The sequence below is a fragment of the Nilaparvata lugens genome, chromosome 1, assembly GCF_014356525.2.
Source record: "Nilaparvata lugens isolate BPH chromosome 1, ASM1435652v1, whole genome shotgun sequence".
In the NCBI taxonomy this organism is placed as follows: domain Eukaryota; kingdom Metazoa; phylum Arthropoda; class Insecta; order Hemiptera; family Delphacidae; genus Nilaparvata; species Nilaparvata lugens.
Window position 1 is genome coordinate 14,158,288 of NC_052504.1, and position 16,265 is coordinate 14,174,552.

The following is a 16,265-nucleotide window of genomic DNA, read 5'->3' on the forward strand; positions in this document are numbered from 1 at the left end:
TTTGCGCCAGGTTGAGCAGAGTGGTTTTCCTGCTGAGGGGTCTCAAACACAGTGTGCCACCTCATTATCTTAAAATTTGCTATTTTGGCTTTTTTCAGAGCGTGATTTTATATGGCCTCCCCCTCTGGGGTGGAGCCACAGATGTCGCCCGAGTCCTTCGTCTCCAGAAGAGGGCCCTGAGGATTATTTGTGGGGCTGGTAGATTAGCCCACTGTCGCCCACTCTTTATCAAAGAGAGGATCCTCACCGTCTTCTCCCTCTATGTTCTCCATACCCTTTGCAGAACACATGCGAACGTGGGGTTGCTCGTGACCCGACAGAGCTTCCACCCATATGAGACTAGGGGTAGACTCAGGCTGGATTACCCTACCAGAGGCTGAGCAGAACTCGGACTGGTCTGGCTCATATGTCTATCAGCCTCTATAATAGGCTGCCTCTGTTGGCCAGGATCTGCCTGCGGTGCGGTTTCGAGGGGCTCTGAGGAGCCTGCTGACGGATCACCCTCTGTACTCACTCCGTGAGTTCTGTATGTTGGAGAGCAGTGTGGTGAGTGCCTATTTTCGTATTTGATTTCTGCCTCTGGGCAGTTGTTTTTTTTTTACATTTTTGACGTGTTATACCTTATTACCTTATATACCTCCTTCTTCATCCATTACCCACATCTGTGGGATCGATGGCGTCATTACACTATAACAGGCCTTCTTCATTGCGAATATATTCTCCGATGTCTGCTTGATGAAAGCACACGGTTGCTAATGGATCAGCATGCTTGCACTCTGCTGTGCTGCGAGCTGCTACACCAAATCCCTGAAGAAAAACAAAATTAATATTAAAACTAATACAAAATTAACACATGAAGTCGTTATACCATGGAGAAAAGATAGCATAAGAAGATATCCCATGGTGCAGGGCGTTTATGTTCCAAATTTAAATGTCAACTCAAGCCGATAGTCTTGGCTCAACTCACACTAACGCGACGAAGCATGTGTTTTCAAATGGTGATAATCAGACCAGTCGATTCTAGTCTCCACGACCTCATGACTGTGAGACTGAGTCGAGCGTTGACTCGACATGTTGGTCGAGCCTCGAATTGAGCTGCATGGTACCGTGCATTTTCAATGAAAGTGATATTTATTATTTTAGATGAGATAATAATAAGAATTGGATAAGACAATAGATTCAAAATACTTTTTGTTACATGCACAGAAGTGATGACTTGGATTTCATTTTTTTATTAATGTGAGGTTTTATTAATGTGAGCAAGAAAGTCGTAAGGTCGAGAGACTGGAGTATCTTCGACTGGAGTCGTACGATTTGTGTCAAGGTAGTGTGAGTTGAAGCTTAGTAGTTCATTTTCGTGAAGCTATGTAACGCTGGTTATCTCTCATACTGTGCCATTCAACACACTCTCATCCGGCCAAAACAAAAATAATAAACAGTAATCGGCTCCATTACTTAAAGTCGATGATTGAGCGTAGAAATTTGATCATCTTATTACATAACATACGCACAAGTAATCATGATACATTTAAAAATGTAATGTAATTATAAGCAACTAGTAGTACTTGAATAGGACCTAGTCAAACTAAGAGAAAGGTGATGTGAGACACTCCCAAATATAAGATGTACTCGGACTGATTGTTGTCATTACTCAAGTATTCGTTGCAGAATCTATCATGAGAAATAATTATTGAGAGCTCATCATATCCTTGTTTTGAGCCCCAAACAATTAAATATGTACTATAGTGAGGTCCACGTTATAATGGCAGTGTTTGATTAGCAATGGTGTTGCTATCCTTGTCTATCATTCAACAAAGCAGATAGCTTTATCTCTTTCTCGCTTTGCTCTGTTGCCAGATCGTCTTTCAACAATGTAGAATTAATGATTAATCAAAATATTTCATAATAATCATTATGAAATTATTGAACATATAATTTTTTTGCTTAATAAAATATAATTGATCATTTAAAACGAGAATGAACAGTTAATATTACATCAATAAACCTGTATCAGCTACCAGCTATAGAAGGCATTGACAGGACAGATGATCGGCAACGTTGTTCTGCTATCTTTCTCCTCAGCTATTATTTGTTTATTTAACAACAATGACAAAACAACTTAATCGTAAAATGATTGGAAACGAGAAAACAGGCTTATAGCCCTTACTATTCCATTCCCGAATTTTGATTTCATATTAGTCCAAAAGAGGCTATGATTCTTCAGCAGTTTTAAACACATACATTTTAATCCCAGAATAATCACATAAGATTTTGAATTTAGTATGTTAATATAGGAAATTAACTTAAACAATCAGTATTAAACCTGGACTTCAATATCCATTTATTCATATAATTTTCTCAGATTAAATTTTGTTAAAATAGTGATTTGTATTATCACTATAGTGATATCCACTTTATATACAGTGTATTTATATACTGTATATTATATACTATATATTTATATTCACATACTTTATATACATACTTTATATGTATACTTTATAACATGTCCACTGTATATAACGTGGACATCACTATAGTGATAATACAAATCACTATTTTAACAAAATTTAATCTAAAAATATTATATGAATAAATGGATAATGAAGTCCAGGTTTAATACTACACCCTTTACAGATTACTTTCACTATATTCAATTAAAATAACTTGAATACAATACTTATATGACGACTTATCTAACAGTACGTATTTATGTATGAGTTTACATAAATATCACTCTGACATTGTAGTGAGGTATATTTTTATAGTTTTTTTTTATGAAATAACAAGTAAACTAAATTTTGGTTTAAATATGTCTTGTATTAAAAAATAAACTCAAAGACAACTAGTTAATTCATTTGAAATGTTATATTATTGATTTGTTGATAAAAAATGTTCAACTAACTGAGAAATTAACTAACATAACTCTAAGAATTGTTCAATATCGATACTACTGATATTCTGAATGGAAATATTTCACAAAATTCAGTCCATTAATTTCTTTTCATGGAAACATTAAGCTTCCAATTTTCTATTTCAATCACTGATATGTAAGCAAACAGCCCAGGAGGAAAATATAGTAATACAAAGTTAGATAGATATGCTTACCAAAGGAAGATCGCTCATTGAAAATACGACTACATTCTGGTATTTTGGTGTGCTTTCTGTGATTCTTCCGAGTCCTGCTTTATTCACATTGTGTCCGTACAAGAACTGTTGCTCGGCAGATGGCTTCACCCAAATTTTGAACTGAAATGTAAATATTTTTTCAACATGCAGTAGAATACTTTTGTTGACTAAAATGCCTAATAACCATTAAATTTCAGATTCACATTACATTCAATGAACTATTTTTATTAAGATTGGATTTGATGAATCATGATCGAGTTTATTGAAAATAAGACGAAATACATCCTCCAAAACGGATCCTCTCCACTCTATTATATGAATGATTACATACATATGTCCAATTTACACATACGTATAAATTCTCTACTCTAAGAGTAATAATAATTATAATATAATTACTACAATATAATTTTTCTACTTTGCATATTCCTGATTTCACTGGATGCGCTTTACACGCGTATACTGGAATAATTGATGGTAAGTATTGCCAAGAAATAATAAATTAGTGCACTCGTTGTAAACCGTTGGCGATTTGACCATCTTCAAATGTCTTAACCGAGCTATAGTGTTTGATGCAACAGAAAGTTGCATGACCTGGAAAAAGCTATTCCTGAACATGTAGGGCGCGATAATCATCTTGTTGGTTATGACAAAATAACATTGCCGACAAGTGGTATTGGCTTCTATATAAAAAATTGATCGGCTTGAATGTTGATTCATTCAAACTGTAGATGAGTCGGGCTGATCTAGTCTTTATAGCAAATAGTTTTTATTGTACATCAAGGGAGAAGAGTCAAGAGTGCGACCTTTTCCCTGAGTAAAAACGTTTGTCACGGCAAAACCAAGGTTGACAATTCCAGTGAGAAAATCACTTTTGTTCTGTGATATATTCAGTGTTTCCAACTTCTACATTCATAAAAAAATAATGTTACTTTACAAAAATAATTATATTGTAAAAGGTGTAGTTAAGGTATTGTGAAAGGTACTAACACAAAGTGATATACGGTACGTAAATTAATTTAGGAATATGGAGTAATGAGTTTTCAGGTGAGATTTGATAATTACCTGTGCATAAGGTGCTAGATAGTTCAAGGCAGTAACGTGCAACAAGAACTTTCCACTTTTAGTAAACTTTCCAAAGCATGTGCCAAGACTGACAAAGTGATCGGGGCCAACTGATTCAGCAAACTTCAGAAGTCTTTCCGAAACGTAAAATACCCTCTCTTTGTGTTCTCTAAATACATACTGACCATCGGGTCTGTCAATTAGTAGTTTTACATTTGGGCCAATGCTGAAACAGAAGGAATAAAAGTTATAATAACAATACTACTTATATAAAATAAATATAGCCTAATTGATTTTAAAAACATTTACAGTCATCGTCTAATTATTATTGTTTGAGAATAGAATTATTGTGATGTTTCGATCAGTTCTCACTATTTGCAAACAAGAGAATCAATTAACTTAGACTATCTTAATAAAATTGTCTTTTAACGTACTTACAATTTTGATAACTTTTCAAATAAAAGTTTTGTTCTCTCATCTGAAAGTCGTCTCATTTTAGTTGCCTGTTTTTTGCTTAGCTAAAAATATGAAATAAGGAATGTAATAATTATGGTATGTTTCTCTAAACTTACAGTACCCTAAAACCTAAAACTGAACTGAACCTTGAATTGAGGTTATGTAGCAGAATTATTTTGAAAGCATGGTTGAGAATCACATAGAAGATACAAGTAGGATACTAGAGTAGCAACGTATCTTCATGAGAGATTTTTTGAAATTGATTTGATAAAATATACTATAACTAATGAAAATTCAACGATTATTTTATTGAAATTAAATTTTTATGTATCATAATTATATATCATTGTCAATCATAATAAGTGAATGAATAAAATTTACTTTCACTCAATAAACAACACTTTTTGATCTCTCTACCTGTCCATTGGGAACGAAGCCAATAAACAAAACACACACTCACACGCCAACATAATCGAAGAGTCATCGTCAGCTCACTGCAATTTACAATAGTTTTCTGTTAAATTTTACATTTTTTCAGAAGTGGGTAATTTCATTTAAGCTTACAAATTCATGATCTGAGAATATAGTTTTATTAAATTTAGTCAAACACCTTAATTTGATTTCAACCAGCCAAAATGCCGGTGAAACCTGTCGAAAAACAACCCGAGGAGCTGGTAAGAATGACATTTTTACATTTTCCCTTAAATTATGTTGAAATTTAGTTGAAGTTTTGTTATTAATATTTTCATAAATTGGAGATTCATATAGATTACATTTAATATTCCAACTTTAAAACTTATAAAACACTTCTGCAAGATGCTTTGTCATACCGTACAGGAAGAGGTTATGTTTTTCAAACACAACTAATGACTATAGATATTTGTGTATTAATTTATTAGGACCAAATTCAGCATCAAACTTTATATTAAACAGGAAAAATGCTAGTCTCTTTGAGTCTAAAACCGATAGGGATTAAAACATTAGCACTTCTCATTATAAGATTTGAAAAGTAGACTTATTACTATTCAAAATAGAACGTGAACAAGACGTGAAGTTTATAAAAGTTGCAAAGGGCAGACTTGTATTTTAATTAACTATTGGTTGGAATGTTAGTGATATTATTTGTAGGCAGTATTTCAACTGACTATCAACGCTGATAATGCCATGATAACGTTTTTGATGAGTGTAAGGATCAACGGGTGGAATTTTTATTTGACCATAGTAGGTCACAACTAATACCTCACTCCATCCTAACCGTTGACAGTAGAAACCAATGCATTTAAATCCTAAAATATATAGGTATTCAGATACATTCATTTTTAGTAATCTATTTATTTGAACATTGAATAACTTAAAACGTAAAACTTGAGTTTTTTTGCAATTCCAAAGTTGGTGTAGAGGTTTTTGTTGTTAAAACTTGTTTTCAAATGCATAATTTCATAACAACACAAGATATAAACATATATTTGTGTATAAATATTATATTATCATATGTATTATGTCCCATAAACAGATATTTTTCTTCTCCTGTAAGAGAACTATGTTGAATAGGCCTCAAAGACTTTGTCAAATCAAGAAGCACTTGTTGGGAAATTTATCTTTCATATAAATATTTCAATTCATTATTGTCAAAAGTTCAAGTGAAAGAGGCTCCTTGTTCTAGATACTTATTGTTCGAATTTTTATTGAAAATTATTTTTTTCAGTCTGAGGATGACAAAAGGCTCCAAGAAGAACTCAATATGTTGGTGGAGAAAATAACGGTGAGTAGGTCTATATTACTTGATTTTAATGTGCCTAGCAAGTATCTCAATTACTAGAGGTTACTTTTTACGCTCTGCATCCGTTAACTTTTATTATGGTGAATGTGTTTTCAGATTTAATTTAGCTTTGTGATTCTGATTTTGATCAGTAATTCAGTATATTCAGTCCATGACCAGCAGTCGCCAGACAAACTTCGTCGAAGAATAAAACAACTAATACACAAATTCACAAAAACTGAAAACTTTCTGGTTTTTGATATTTTTTTAATTGATTTTGTGGTCACAATTGTTAAAAGTTACATTATCTACTAATTTTTAGTCTTCATGCTTAACTTGATAACACTTTATACTGGGCATTTTAACAGTAATCATCCATTTCCTTCGCCTCTGCCTTATGTATATCAAGTAGAATAAAAAAAACTTGTTAACTCTTACTGATGTATTGATCACCACAACACTAGGCATCGAGGGCTGTTTGACATCCCCAGGGTCGCCTCCAGAGATCGCTGGTATGCTATAGGAATGATACATCAGAGTCGATGCTATGCATTTGTATAAATGTTTTCTGCAATAAAGAAATCTTGAAATCTTGAGCACTACGCTACTTCAACAGGCTTCCTGCAGGGGTGAAGCAGATGAATCTCAGTGAGTTCTAAAGAGAGGTGACCAGCTTCTTGAGAGCCAGGGCTTATTATGATGTCTAGGTATTTTTAAATGATCTGTCTCAAATACTATCTGGCTAAAATGCCAGTAAGTTAAAGATCAAGGCTTCAAGTATATGTGAGTTGAATTGATCACTGCCATCTTGATAAAACAGGTTTAAGAGGTATACGGTATAAGTTTTTAACTCCTAAATCATATTTCATAATAATCTTCAAGCATGAGTTAATTAAAAGTCGAGCTGATTTTTTATTATATGATATGATTTTAAAAGTCCAACTTTCTTAACCAGAAAAAATTATTAGGATACTTACCGTATTGATTTTGTTGAATTCTATAACTGTTCTTTTAATTGCAGGGTCCTGATCAAATGCTGTATCTGCCTGCTCTGGAAAGCATGAGAGATCTTATAAGAACATCAACCACATCTATGACCAGTGTTCCCATGCCTCTCAAGTTCCTCAGAGTGCATTACGGTGCACTGAAGGAAGCACTTGATAAAATAACTGAACAAAAAGCGAAGAATTTGTGCGCCAGTATCATTTCGGTCCTTGCCATGGGCCAAGATCAGCCTGGAGCCAGAGAATGCTTGAAATTCTGCTTGGTATCTACTCAGAGGGATGTTGGAGATTGGGGTCATGAATATGTTCGGTAAGTGGCAAGTGAAATTATTTATCAGTGTGATGGGCCAACTCAGATAATACTCGTTAAACCAAAAAAAAAAACTTTACAATGGTGTTGCAATCGGTTTATTTGACAATAGATTTCTATTATATTTTTAAGTTCATGCGCGAAACCTCATGTATTTGAAATTTTATTGTTATTGCCTCATGACAACAAATTATAAACTTTGTTCAAGTTGAAATGTATTTAATTTAATTCTTCTTGTCACAGTTTGAAAATTTGTGTTGTTGTGTCAACCAATCCTGTGATAAAGGAATACTTTAATTTGATACTTATGTAATCTTTATGGAATTTAATGATGTTAATCTTTAGCCTGGAATAAAGTCTAATCCTGTATACTATTATCATGATTTAAACTATGTTAAGTAGAATTAATAATTATCAAAAATGTAAATCATTGAATAATTGAATTTAACTTAACAATTACATTGAAAATTGAACGGCAAAGAAAAATGGCAATAAACTATAAAACGGTTTAAACTATGAAATTTCCCATTTTTACAGTAGAAAACTTGTTTATATATTTTTTTATTAAACTATTTTATTGTGGCTAAGTTTTTTACAATAATTAATTAAAAATAAATCTGAGTTGAGTGAGTAGAGTTTTACCATAGGTATAGGCTAATAAAAAATCTCCACAGTTTTCATGTGATACCATGTTGATCACATTCATTGATCGCTGGTGAATGTGTCGTGGCCTCTATCTAATAATTACAATAAAATGTGAATTGATTATTTGGCTGTCAGAAGGATTTTGCATTGTTTGCTTATAAGAACAGTAAATTGAGCTAACACTCTGCAATTTGAACTGTTGAATATTGCCTATAATTTGAACCTTTTTTATAATAAATTGTTTGTTTGTTGTTTTAGACAATTGGAGGGCGAAATAGCTGAAGAATGGGCTGCTCTAGAAACCGATCAGGACAAAGCAAAACTGCTGCCCCTCATTGAAAGCATCATTGGCTTTGATATGAGACACAACGCTGAGATCCAAGCATGTGATCTGCTCATGGAGATTGATAGGCTAGAACTACTCGACAAACATATGGATAGCACTAACTATCCCCGTGTCTGCCTCTATTTAGTTGGGTAAGTAATTTTCAATTCTTCAACAGATAAACGGTTTCTCAATTAGAATAATTCCACACCAAATCAAACTTGTTTACAATATTCTTTTTATTAGATTCTATCCTATTTTCGTTTGTTCTCATTTCTTCCCAAAATATAACTATATCATATTAAGATCTATTTCATAGATCTATTTTATCATGCTATCATGATCTATCATGTTAAGATCTATTTTTAGACCTATTTCTTGGATCTATTTTATAGCCTATTGTTGGTTTTGATTACTTCATTTGAAAAAGATTGAAACTCTGTGAAACATGGTAGTAAAAAACTCCAAAACAGACGCTCATCGGGAGTGACTACTTTCATGTCAAATTTATTGTGTTTAGATCTTTGATCCTGTATTTTATAATAATCATCATGAGACGAGATTTGATATTCATCAAATATTTAATATTGAGGAATAAATTTTATTCCTCATCAAATCAAAATTTAAAAAAAAAAATTGTGTGATCATACTTTCAAATTTTATCTTACTCTAATGTTCAACTAAAATGTAAGTTTCTGATGGAATTTAGATTTTTATTGTTAATAAATTTGTTTCAGGTGTTCCGTTTATGTTGAAGAGCCTGAACGAGCAGCCATCTTGAATCGTGTTCTGGAGCACTATTTGAAGTTCAATGAATACCCCAGAGCTCTTTGTCTAGCTATGCAGCTCAACAATACAAAAACAATGTCGCGTATATTCAGCAGCTGTACTGACGTGTGAGTTTCTATTTCAAATCACTTTTTTCTCCAAATTTCTAAAATATTGTCAATTTTGAAAAAATGTATCATTTGTCATTTATCAAATTGTCTAAATTATTACAGTTGTCATCAATTTTTCCGTATATCGAATACTAGAGACTGCAAGTTGTCGAACAAATTTTCAATAATATGCAAAATGAAAATGATTGACTGATATTTTGTTGCAGGGCTGTATGCAAGCAATTGGCTTACATGGTTGGAAGGCAGCAACTACTTCTGGATCTAAGTGAACTTGACATGCCTTCAGACTTGGTATCCGAGCTAAACAACATCATGACCAATGCCCATATTAACGATCATTTCCAGAGTCTAGCCAGAGAGGTTTGTAGAATCATTTATTGGAAAAAAGTATATTTTTATTGATAGTTGGAAATGAAATTCCGATAATAACTTGAATAAGTATTGGATTGTATATACAGGTGTCCTATATGTTGTTAAGTGCCAAACTTTGTTGAATGGGTCTATGGCTCAAAATGAAGAAAAATCAAGAATAACACTTTTTCGAGGAACGCTTCGTTCTCCAGTTATTCGCCATTTTGTATTTTTTATAAAGTAATTTATATTTTAAGAACAGTTTGAACGATTGGGTTCACATTTGCGATGACCTAACTATGGTGAAGACCTAACAAATAGATAATAACTAGCTCAGTTTGATAATACATTTCAAAATGGCGGTTATTTCAATCTGTACAATAAAATACTAGAAATTTTCTTTGAAAATTTCAAGAATGCTTGTAGCCCTTTTCGTCACAAATCGATTGGTGTAACTGCCAAAGCAATTGGACATCGCATAAGAGCATCAATTAGTAGGTCTTTTCTGCCCTAATTATGTTTCTCAATTCATAAAAAAATCAATATTTTGTCAAATAACTCTCGAGAAATGATGTTCAATATGACAATAATGTTCAATATGAATTTTGTTTTAGTTGGACATAATGGAACCAAAAACGCCAGAAGAAGTGTATAAAACGTGGCTAGAAGGCCTGGTGCTGAGACCGACTTACAACCTGGATGCCCCCATGGATTCAGCACGGCACAACCTCGCATCAACCTTTGTCAACGCTTTTGTTAACGCTGGATTCTCCAGAGACAAGCTGGTGTGCGTGGAAGAGGGCAACAAATGGATGTACAAGAACAAACAACACGGTAACTATTCTCTCTTTTTTCAATTAATTATATTGCTTTACTTGTAAGCAAAGTTCGCTTTTCAAACGAATGAAATCATTTATTTATCCATGAAATTCACATTTTTTTTTAAACAAATAGATGGGGGGCTTCTGACAAACTACCTAGTTCATCTTCTACTTCAATACCTCTGTATAATTTTTATTCTAATATGATTTGCAGTTTTCTTGTACTCTATTCCCCTTTTCGAAAACTTATTTACTACAGTCAGCAAGGTTCAGCTTAAGCTATGACGTCAGAGTAGATACTTACGACCTACTCCATTAGTTTCAGCAGCTTCTCTCAATCATTGTCAATTTTAATTCATTTGATACAGTTGAATCGCTTTTTTTGGGATTCCGTAGTAGTTTAGAACAGTATTTTAGCATTAGGTTGGTCAGTATAGAATGATGTGATACTTTTTTATGTTTAGTGTTAAGTTGTGTGAATTTTATGCATATTGACAGTGCCTGTACAATATTTTATTATAATGTGTCTTAGGCAATAAATAAAATTTGAATCGATCGCAATATTCATAAGAGGATTGGAAGCGTAATGGCACTAATTTACCCATCATCAGATTCAAAAAGATGTCTATCCATCTAACAACGATAGAGATAATCATATATCTATCTAAGGCTAGGCGCACACCAGTTAGTCAAGACAAGACATGATCAGACACGTTTAGTCACAATACTTGACATTGTAGCTTATGACGCAACTCACACTGATTAGTCATTGCAATTAGACATGTCTTCATAAGAAACTATTTGAAGTATTGTGACTGAACGTGTCTGATCATGTCTTATCTTGTCTTGACTAACTGGTGTGTGCCTAGCCTTAGATAGATATATATCTCCAACCAAGAATTTAGTTTCAGGTTTCAATGGTAGTTTCAGTTCCACCGTTTTTCACCATTTTGTGAATCGCTTTGACAAGTTGAAATTTGGAAGAGCTTTAAAGTGTGATTCGATGTTTCAAATACAGTATTCTCAAAACTTTGCGCCCAAAATCAGCGCTTTCTCCAGATCTTTGAAATTTTTTCTCGTGTATATTACCTGGAAAACGTTGAAATTGAATACACAGACGAGCAAAGCTGGCTAGCCTATTAAGATTTCTTTTCATTTTACATGTATCAGGTGTTTTGGTTCCAACTATATCTTCAATATTATGCTATTTCAGCTATGTTGAGCGCGGCTGCATCTCTCGGCCTCATCCACCTGTGGGACGTTGATGGCGGTTTGACGCCCATTGACAAATACCTCTACACTTCAGAAGACTATATCAAAGTAAGCTACTATTGTGCCTATTCCAAAAATTTATTACATCTTAAAAAACTGTCAAACGGATAGAAAATCACATAAAAATACGAATTTTTAGTCTTATTGGAATGAATTTCTTGTGCAAACTAGAAAATATATAATAAAATACGAAATTTCCAGAATTAAGTGCTGTGGGAGATCTAATGTTGATTAATCATAAAGACAATAGGAAAAATAATAATTGATTAATAATTAAAGACAATAGGAAAAATAATAATAGTCTATTCGGTTTGAGCACTACCTACAATTTTCCTTTTGCTAGATATGCATTGTCATTTTCTTAGGAAATCAAAATTCAACATATATAGTAAAAATGCAGTATAAATGGACAGGCCTAATGATAATTGAAATTAATAAATAAAATAAATAAATTTGTCAAGTTTGTTTTACAATTCGAAATATTTACATGTAGCTGTAAAAAAAGAAGAAAGAAAATTAGAAATGCATCAATTCATCACATTGCTTGTTCAATTCGACTTCAATAAACCATTTCATATTGTCAATCACACCCTTTTGCCTTATAAATTGAAAAACCAGAGTCAATTTTCTGACTGTGTTAAGGTGGTTTTCTTCATATTTTTCTGATCGCCACCAACCTGGGTGCTACCAGCCCAGTCGTCCGACCCTTATAGAATAGTTTTCATCCGATCCGAACTGATTTGGATCGATTCGAACCGAATGAAATGTATTTGAGACAAGTTACATGTATTCAAAATCGCTAGTTTAGAACTCTCCTCTCAGTCACACCACTCTCACTTGGAAAATAACATATTTTATCCAATTTTATGAGTTGTAATGTTATTTTACTGTATAAAGTTGTAGGTTTTAGTGTTTTTGAGTTCTTCAAGTGATAATTTTGGTGTTATATTTCAGTCTGGTGCCCTACTCGCTCTGGGAATTGTCAACTGTGGCGTGAGGAATGAGTGTGACCCTGCCTTGGCTTTGCTCTCCGATTATATCCTGCACGAGAGCTCTACTATCCGTATTGGCGCAGTTTTAGGTATGATATTGTTTAAACCACATTGAATATTTTCCCAATAAACTTATTAAATCCGTATTAAATGTTTTTCAACCTCATTATAAATGATTCACTCAAATTTCAAATGTAATGAGAACTTATTGAGTGTTTGGGTTGCAGAAAATCAAAGTAAATTTCTTATCAGTTGTTTTCAGATGAATATTTCATATTTCTCCTTGAATTGGATTATTACTCTTTAATACAATCACAAATCATACAATTATGAGCAGTAAAGATCATATTTTAGAAACATGTAAGGCTATTTTTAAGTAAGGTAATGGAAAGTACGTTGGTAAATTGATGAGATGATCAAACGTCCATGCCATCGGGCGGGATTCAAACCCACGAACCAGGCGATGCTAGCAGAGCGAAGTTTATAAAGATCCTTACCACTAGACCAATCTGAAATTTGAACTAAAGAAAACCTATTAACATGATATTGTTCAAAAGCTTGAATAGACCTCAATAATTCAAAGTGATTTTAGTTTATTTCTATATTTCTTCACGTTATCTGCTATTTGTTATCTATGTCCATACTACTAGAAAGTAAGTTAAGATATTAAGATAGTATTATATTGTTCATAAATTTCTAGGGTTTATTTATTTTGAGATCGTTTCATGAAATAAAATAGAAAGGATACTAGTAATTAAACGGTGTATGATAAAAATATAATTTTATATTGGTGTTTGTTGCAGGTTTGGGTTTGGCGTATGCAGGCACGCGACGACAGGATGTAGTGACCTACCTGCTTCCAGTGCTGTCGGACAAGAAGTCGAGTTCGGAGGTGGTGGCGATGGGCGCGCTGGCCTGCAGCCTAATCATGGTGGGCACGGGCGACGCCGAAGTGGTCGAGTGCGTCCTGCAAACACTCCTCGATCTGCCCGTGTCCGAGCTCCAGGAGGGCACCTACTCGCGTTTTCTGCCGCTGGCCCTCGGCCTCTGCTACCTCGGCTGGAAGGACGAGACGGAAGCCACCAAGGAGGCACTCAAGGTGCTGCCCGAGCCCTTCAGGTCCATGGCTCAGCAGATGCTCAAGATGTGCGCCTACGCTGGAACCGGCGACGTCCTCGTCATCCAGGAGCAGCTCCAGATCTGCAGCGAACATTACACCCCCTCAAAGGACGATAAGAAGGATGGAGACAAGAAGGACGACAAGAAAGATGATGATAAGAAGAGTAAGGACTCGAAGAGTAAAGACTTGACTTCGATGCAAGCGGTGGCTGCGCTGTCAGTGGCTGTGATTGCTATGGGAGAGGAGATCGGCTCTGAAATGACCACCCGTATCTTCGGACAACTGGGCAGGTATGGAGAGCCAGCTGTACGTAGAGCAGTGCCCCTAGCAATTGCTCTGTCCTCCATTTCAAATCCACAACTGAGTGTCATCGACGTTCTAAACAAGTACTCCCACGACCTGGATGAGGAGGTTGCACACAACGCTATTTTCTCGATGGGCTTAGTTGGTGCCGGCACTAACAACGCCAGGTTGGCGACCATGTTGAGGCAGTTGGCTCAGTACCACGCCAAGAACACAGGGCATCTGTTCATGGTGCGCATCGCTCAGGGTCTGACGCATCTGGGCAAAGGCACACTATCGCTGTCTCCGTTCAACACCGACCGACAGATCATGAATCCGGTGGCGGTGGCTGGTCTGCTCATCACACTGGTCAGCTTTCTCGACACCAAGAACATTATCCTGGGCAAGTCGCACTACCTGCTGTACACGCTGGCGACGGCCATGTACCCGCGCTGGCTGGTGACCTTGGACGAGGAGCTGACCCCCATGCCCGTGTCGGTGCGTGTCGGACAGGCGGTTGACGTCATCGGCAAGGCGGGTACACCCAAGACCATTGCCGGCGTCCACACGCACACCACGCCTGTGCTGCTCGCTGTTGGCGAACGTGCCGAGCTCGCCACCGACGATTACACCCCTCTCACGCCCGTCATGGAGGGCTTTGTCATACTCAGAAAGAAGCCCGTTGAAACTGCTTAACTTACTAACTCTAGTTTTCTATTATTCGAAGTTATTAAATTAATACTTTTCTTCGCAAGTGCTCCGTTTCATTATCTATTTCAATTAACCGTTACAATTTTGTTCTATGAATTGTGAATGTTCCAATCAGTTTTGTTGCAGGCAACTATTAAAATTCATAACTCATTAATCGAAAATGATGACATCAATACTTGACCCATTTCCTGAACAACAAATTCTTTCTCAACTCGGATTTGTTTTCTTATCCACCCTCAACTTTGACAGTATGAAGAAATTTTGGGTTTGGAGTCTCTTTGTGTTGAATATATTCCAAAATTGCCAAGGAAAATTAATAGAAGTGCTGGAACATAGCCATGTTGATAATCTACTTGTGAGTATCTTTGGACATTCAAGTAAAATTTCTCTTTAAAATCCCTTAATCTTTTTATTGTTTAGTGAATAATTGGAACATTAGTTACTAATGGAAAATTGCAAACGGACTGGTGTGTATGAAGAAAAATGATCCCAATTGAAACTAGGGCATGACCATATTGGAAGTTTTTTTTAGACAAGTCGGCAGAGCAGGAAGCTCTCTGATTGGCTGATTGGGTTGGCGTTCGGGAATCAGCTGATAATCAGACAATTGGAGAGCTTCCTGCTCTGTCGACTTGTCTGAAAACGCCTAATATGGTCTCGCCCTTATTTCTACATCGTCTCACAATCTTTTCTGGTGAATAAAAGAATATTATTGCCAATATTACTAGATGGGAAATCAGTCATATCTTTGTGTACTTCATCTTAAAGTCTAATGTCTACACAACACTTGTAATATTTTAAAGTGTGTTAAATAATTGTAATTATCTATCTATCACTTCCCACTAGTCTTGGTAATACAAATCTACTGCTATGATAGAAAAGATATCAATATTGAAAGATTTCACTGAAAACTCTAAAGATTTGCTTACTCCCAAGAACTTTTATGAAAAACATTGATTTTGTAAGTATAATCTTGAATTAAATTGTCATTAACAATCAAATTGACTCTTATTAATCTATTTTAAGCATATAAAAGTTACTTATTGCATAAGGTAAATTAATTTTCAAGTAACATTATTTTTACAGGAGGGGGCGATTTTAGACCATTGTAACTCAACAACTAG

At 34.8% G+C, this 16,265-nt stretch overlaps 2 protein-coding genes across 2 annotated transcripts; one reads left to right on the forward strand and one right to left on the reverse strand.

Moving 5' to 3' along the window:
- Nucleotides 1–680: 680 nt before the first annotated feature.
- On the reverse strand, nucleotides 681–4,823 carry LOC111049221 (60S ribosome subunit biogenesis protein NIP7 homolog). Its single transcript, XM_039431091.1, has 4 exons — nucleotides 4,633–4,823; nucleotides 4,195–4,420; nucleotides 3,109–3,249; nucleotides 681–807 (listed from the first exon to the last, which is right to left on the reverse strand). The coding sequence occupies exons 1-4, from the start codon at nucleotides 4,686–4,688 to the stop codon at nucleotides 688–690; spliced, it is 543 nt and encodes a 180-aa protein (XP_039287025.1). The 5' UTR covers nucleotides 4,689–4,823; the 3' UTR covers nucleotides 681–687.
- A 267-nt stretch (nucleotides 4,824–5,090) lies between these two features.
- On the forward strand, nucleotides 5,091–15,184 carry LOC111060012 (26S proteasome non-ATPase regulatory subunit 2). The gene is made up of 10 exons (XM_022347642.2): nucleotides 5,091–5,324; nucleotides 6,356–6,412; nucleotides 7,431–7,723; nucleotides 8,627–8,845; nucleotides 9,431–9,589; nucleotides 9,799–9,952; nucleotides 10,558–10,777; nucleotides 11,978–12,084; nucleotides 12,991–13,117; nucleotides 13,832–15,184. Exons 1-10 carry the CDS (start codon nucleotides 5,286–5,288, stop codon nucleotides 15,124–15,126), a joined length of 2,670 nt encoding a protein of 889 aa, XP_022203334.2. The 5' UTR covers nucleotides 5,091–5,285; the 3' UTR covers nucleotides 15,127–15,184.
- Nucleotides 15,185–16,265: the final 1,081 nt, after the last annotated feature.

Excerpts from the sequence above, each read along its gene's own strand:
- LOC111049221 (XM_039431091.1), bottom strand. The coding sequence starts at position 4,688 with ATGAGACGACTTTCAGATGAGAGAACAAAACTTTTATTTGAAAAGTTA. Across the intron at positions 3,250-4,194 it reads ATCTAGCACCTTATGCACAG|TTCAAAATTTGGGTGAAGCC; the intron begins GTAATTATCAAA and ends TTTACATTTCAG. Across the intron at positions 808-3,108 it reads CAATGAGCGATCTTCCTTTG|GGATTTGGTGTAGCAGCTCG; the intron begins GTAAGCATATCT and ends GTTTTTCTTCAG.
- LOC111060012 (XM_022347642.2), top strand. The coding sequence starts at position 5,286 with ATGCCGGTGAAACCTGTCGAAAAACAACCCGAGGAGCTG. Across the intron at positions 6,413-7,430 it reads TGTTGGTGGAGAAAATAACG|GGTCCTGATCAAATGCTGTA; the intron begins GTGAGTAGGTCT and ends TTTTAATTGCAG. Across the intron at positions 7,724-8,626 it reads TGGGGTCATGAATATGTTCG|ACAATTGGAGGGCGAAATAG; the intron begins GTAAGTGGCAAG and ends TTGTTGTTTTAG.